Source organism: Berghia stephanieae, chromosome 4 (genome assembly GCF_034508935.2).
Source record: "Berghia stephanieae isolate SIO BIC M18660-M18661 chromosome 4, UCSD_Bste_1.3, whole genome shotgun sequence".
In the NCBI taxonomy this organism is placed as follows: Eukaryota; Metazoa; Mollusca; class Gastropoda; order Nudibranchia; family Aeolidiidae; genus Berghia; species Berghia stephanieae.
In genome coordinates, this window is record NC_088363.1 from 73,177,422 (window position 1) to 73,182,421 (window position 5,000).

At 33.1% G+C, this 5,000-nt stretch overlaps 1 protein-coding gene across 2 annotated transcripts in view; it reads left to right on the forward strand.

Moving 5' to 3' along the window:
* Window positions 1–5,000, forward strand: part of LOC144971195 (acetylcholine receptor subunit epsilon-like) — a 23,718-nt gene that overhangs the window by 3,442 nt on the left and 15,276 nt on the right. For both annotated transcript variants that reach the window (XM_078911692.1, XM_078911693.1), the window contains exon 2: window positions 3,631–3,866. In XM_078911692.1, the coding sequence (XP_078767818.1) occupies window positions 3,654–3,866 (213 nt within the window). In that variant the 5' untranslated portion in view covers window positions 3,631–3,653. The remainder of the gene's footprint in view (window positions 1–3,630; window positions 3,867–5,000) is intronic.

Below are 5,000 nucleotides of genomic sequence, written 5' to 3' on the forward strand. Positions count from 1 at the left end.
GAACACTCGTGGTCCTTTTGAAATTATGAATAAGGGCATTATTAATCAGTTGACTGCTGTTCTCTGAAAAAAAAACCCAACACATATTTTAAAATTTGGCCAGAAAACTCGTCCTTCAAATCTATCTCGATTTAAATGACCCTCGTCTTAGCAAAAACTCAAACCTGGGAAACCGCGAAGTCCCATGTTTGAGAATGTTTGCCAAGATGAGGGTCATTTAAATAGAGTGATATTTGAAGAAAGAGTTTTTTGGTCATATTTTCAAAGACGAATTTTCCCAACTGGTTAACATTATTTCTAATTACACATTCTTGAATAATCTATCTTTAAATATGAAAGAAATCATGTTATCAGTATAATGATATTATGTGGTTGACGGCCTGAAACCAATATTATGTCGAGGTTATACTGAAGGAAAAAAATTATTCTATTGTCGAAAATATGACAGTTGAATTGATTATAATGTGTTTCATTGAAGCCAATATTCCGAGTTTCTTGAAGTGATAAAAAGCAAAGTTTCACAATTCTAATCTCTTTTACTTTAAAATAATTTTTTCTTTCTAGTTTACATCGACATGATACTGTTTTGGACTGCAGGCCACATTATAATAAGTTGTTTTTTTTTCAGGTATTCTGCCATTCTCTGGAGAGAAAAAACACGTTTTAAACAATTAGATCAGAAAACTCGTCTTTCAAATTTTGAAGGCAGTCTCATGTTTGAGAGTTAACACACAATATATCATAGTAAGAGCTGCTTAGGCCAAAGCCCTTTAAATATTCAGTAAAAAAAAGAAAGATAGGTTTTAGTTTTTAAAATCCCCGATATAATCATAATAATTATGATCATCAGTTACATCATAAACAATAATTAAAAAATATATTAATTAAAAGCATATTCATCATATTCAAAATTTAAGTTATAAGCTCTTTGTCGATTGCATTTTGAAGTGATTTATACTTTTGGAGACTTTGTTCATAAATTTCAAACTGTTCCATGTGTTTACTGTCCTTACAATAAAAATCATTTTGCCCAATAGTTGTAGGGGACTGTGTTATAAAAGTTTTGTATTTGTCTCTGCTGGTAAAGTTTACATGGAAGTACTTTAAAATTGTATTGTGGTCGATTTGATAAAAACTATGGACAATTATAACTGTATAAGATCACTCTTCCTTCTTGTGAATTTTAGAGATGGGTTAAGTATTTTAACCTTTCCTCGTACGGCATATTTTCAGTTTCGTTCAAAAGCTTTGTTTGGACATTTTCTAAAACAATAGTGACTGCCGTTTGAATAAGAGGCTCCATATACAGTTAACATATTCAAGTCTTTGACAAGATGAGTGATATTTCAATCGATCGGGTTTTCTGGTCAAAAGTTTAAAAAATGTTGTTTTTTTTCAGGATATGGCATTATTCTCGTGGTGTCCTATTTTTCAATCGGTGATTGTATCGTGTTAAAAATTTAAAATAAGTAATAATTACTCATCTACAAAAACAAATTTGAATAAACCACGTTTCAACATTTAGCCTGCTCAAGGGCGACAGTAAATCATAGGCATCTGCGATCAAAATGATAATTTTTAGTTGCACGCATTGTTTAAGAATCTGAAAAAGTAAGTATATTACACTCCAAAGAAAGAAGAGAGAAAGACTGGATTTTGAGATGACATATTATATCAAACAGCATCAAGTGGAATACTGCTCTGATTCGAAACGTTGTCCTCGAAGATGTTACCTTATGTTGAGGAAAATGAAACACGGGAGCGTTGTTGTGTTCACACCCTTCGTCAAGGAGTTAGGGGGCGTTTTCGAACACAAGATTTCACATTGTCTTGAATGATCAAGACATCTTTTAGCTTGCATCTACGGCAGTGCCTATGGAAACAGGTCACGATAAGATAATGTCCTTCAATGCACCCCATTTGCGACGAACTTCTGATGGGTGTGGTTCATCTAACTCCAACCACATAACTGACTGCCTTTCCAAATCTAAGTCCTATGAATAGATGTCTCTTGAGAGTATCCTGTATGACTCTGACGATCGAAACGTCAAAAAATAAAATTTGAGTAGATCTCACGAAGGCATCTTATTCGCGAAATCAAGTCAATCACCAAGGCCCAAGCAAAAACATCTGGTACAAGACACAACCAAGCTTGACCCAACATACTTTTAAATTGAAAAGATCACAATATCAAACTCTCAAGATGCCTTCATTGGCCTCTTACATCTCGATTCCACCTCAACACAGATTCTCCCTGCTTGAAACTATTTTACCCACCTTCTTAGCATGATCTCCCAGTGCAGATGTTAGATCGTGTTTAGTAGCGAAAGGTTTCCCCCAATAGAACCAAAAGCTTAAAGATGCAGGAAATCTTTTTTATGACGATAATTCATTTCGCATTTGTATCCTTCTAAATAGAAATCGTGCTCTAGAAATCGACAACAAACTATTTGCCTGTTAAAATTAATTTCTGAATTATTGGTCACTGCATCAATGTGGGGAATTGATCACTCTCTTAAATTGCCGACAAATCCTGGTTCTTTTCAGAGTCCAATTAAGTCAATTGTATATCTTAGGCCATTGGCCAATAGTCATAACATCTTTGAACAAATTGCTCTAACAATCAATTTTTAAAAATATATTTAAAAAGCAATAATAATAATAATAATAATAATAATAATAATAATAATAATAATAATAATAATAATAATAATAATAATAATAATAATAATATAGCACTTGTATGGGGCAAAAGCATGACTAGGTATGCTCTATGCGCCTCACAGCTACAAGAATGACAATCTAAAATATCACTAACATGCACACGCACACACACACACACACACACACACACACATAGAGAGAGAGATAGATAGAGAGAGAGAGAAAGAGAGGAGAGAGAGAGAGAGAGAGAGAGAGAGAGAGAGAGAGAGAGAGAGAGAGAGAGAATTAGTTATTACTCAAGAGAAGAAGAAATAATAAATATTTAAAAAACAAAACAAAACCAAAAAAAAAAAAAGAACATATTTATCAAATAAATGTGAAACTTTGACAGAGACTTTAAAATATTTTTTGGTAAAAAAGTAATGTATCAGCTTTGATTTAAAACATCAACACTTGATGCTTCACAAAACCCACGGGAAGATTGTTCCATATTTTAGGACCTAGAGTTGAAAACGATCTCCGATCATAAATTTTAAAATTTGATTTGGTTGTTGCTTACCTGAAGTTTATTGTGGTCAGATGAAGACCAATAGCGTTCTAGATGGAGAATAAACACACTTGTTGAAATCATTTAAATTTTAACATTATGACAATGCATATTTGCAAAAAAACATATATGTAAAATTTGCAGCACACTGTCAAACAGGGCCACCGGGTAAATAAATAAAAATATAATATCCTTGTTTGGCAGTTTAGTGTGTCTATATAGTTATTTACAAATATATATATATATATATATATATATATGTGTGTGTGTGTGTGTGTGTGTTTGTATGTGTGTGTGGAGAGAGATAGAGACAGAGAGAGACAGAGAGAGAGAGAGAGAGAGAGAGAGGGAGAGAGAGAGTGTCTGTGTGTATTACTACAAAGATATCGTTATAAATAATGTGTACAATTTTCTCACAGAGGTGACAACAAGAATATCCAAGATGCAACTGAATTTTATAAGATTGTCAGTTCTCAAACTGCTACTACTGTCAAGCTTGAGATGGCAAACAGTTCATTCAATCAAGGAGGAGTTCTATAGACTTTATAATAACATTTTTTCTGAAAATTTCTATAAGAAAGAAATTCGACCAGCAGAGAGCTTGAATGACGCTTTGAGAGTAACGATGAGATTCTATCTACTGTCTATTGTAAACGTAAGTAACAGGGTCTGTTATAGAAATGATAAATCCGGAATTTACGATTGGGGTCTTTTTTAGAAAAAAATCCATAAAATTCGTACCTAGAGTAGGTACTCCAGGTTTAAAAAAAAATATAAATCGCATAACAGATACGTTTTGAATGTATGTCTCTATGTAAAGTTAATTAATCATTTAAGTAACACACATAATCTGGCCACCAACTTTATCAACAGAAATGTTCCAAAATTTTGTTAAGATGTTTATTGTTATTGGTGTATAAAATTTAAAGTTTTGCTCTTTCCATGAAAATGAAATTGACAACTTATTTCATTTCCACTATCTAGAATTAGCTACTCGAATTATGTTCCACTTAAAAAAATATGGATGTGTTCGTTTGAGTAAAATGAATGTTAACCAGTTAACTGCCCTAATCTAGAAAGAGCGAGGTTCCAGGTTTGAGAGTTTTTGAACAGATGAGGGTCATTTAAATTGATCGATATTCGAAAACCGAGTTTTCTGGCCAAATTTTTAAATATGTGTTTTTCCAGACCGAGGCAGTTAAATGGTTAAAAGGTAAGAAAGACGTGGTAGGTTGGATACGGGTGATTTTCATTCAATCTGATTTGATGTTCCAGCGTTGTCTTGCGAAGAGAGTGGGTAAGTAAAAGTCAAGTTCTTCATAGAATGGCGTACATTTATTTTTGTGACAATCAAAAGACTTCCATGAAGATCAAAGATGTTCACTTTTTTAGTACAATATAGAGCAAAAGTGTAATGTCAAAAACGGATTCCAGTCTCATTGGAAGCGTAAACTACTCTTCCAGATGACTGGATACATACCTTGTGTAATTTATCTTCTGGTTTCAGAGTGATGGCATCTTATTATCTTGTCTAAATATAAGCTGGTCTCAATAATATCATCATCCTAGCTCTTTTACGTCCCGTAATCTTAGAATCTGCCTGTACAATCTACCATTAAAATAGTTATGCATCTCGTGATTCAATATGTAACCTATTTATTATTAGTGGTCCGAAGATACACACTTCTGATGAGTTTGGAACCGGAAGAGTAGAAGGCGTGATGTCAAGACTTTTCTGCCTTATACACATGACCTTGCATAAGAAACAGAAGAACGTTAAATATCATTC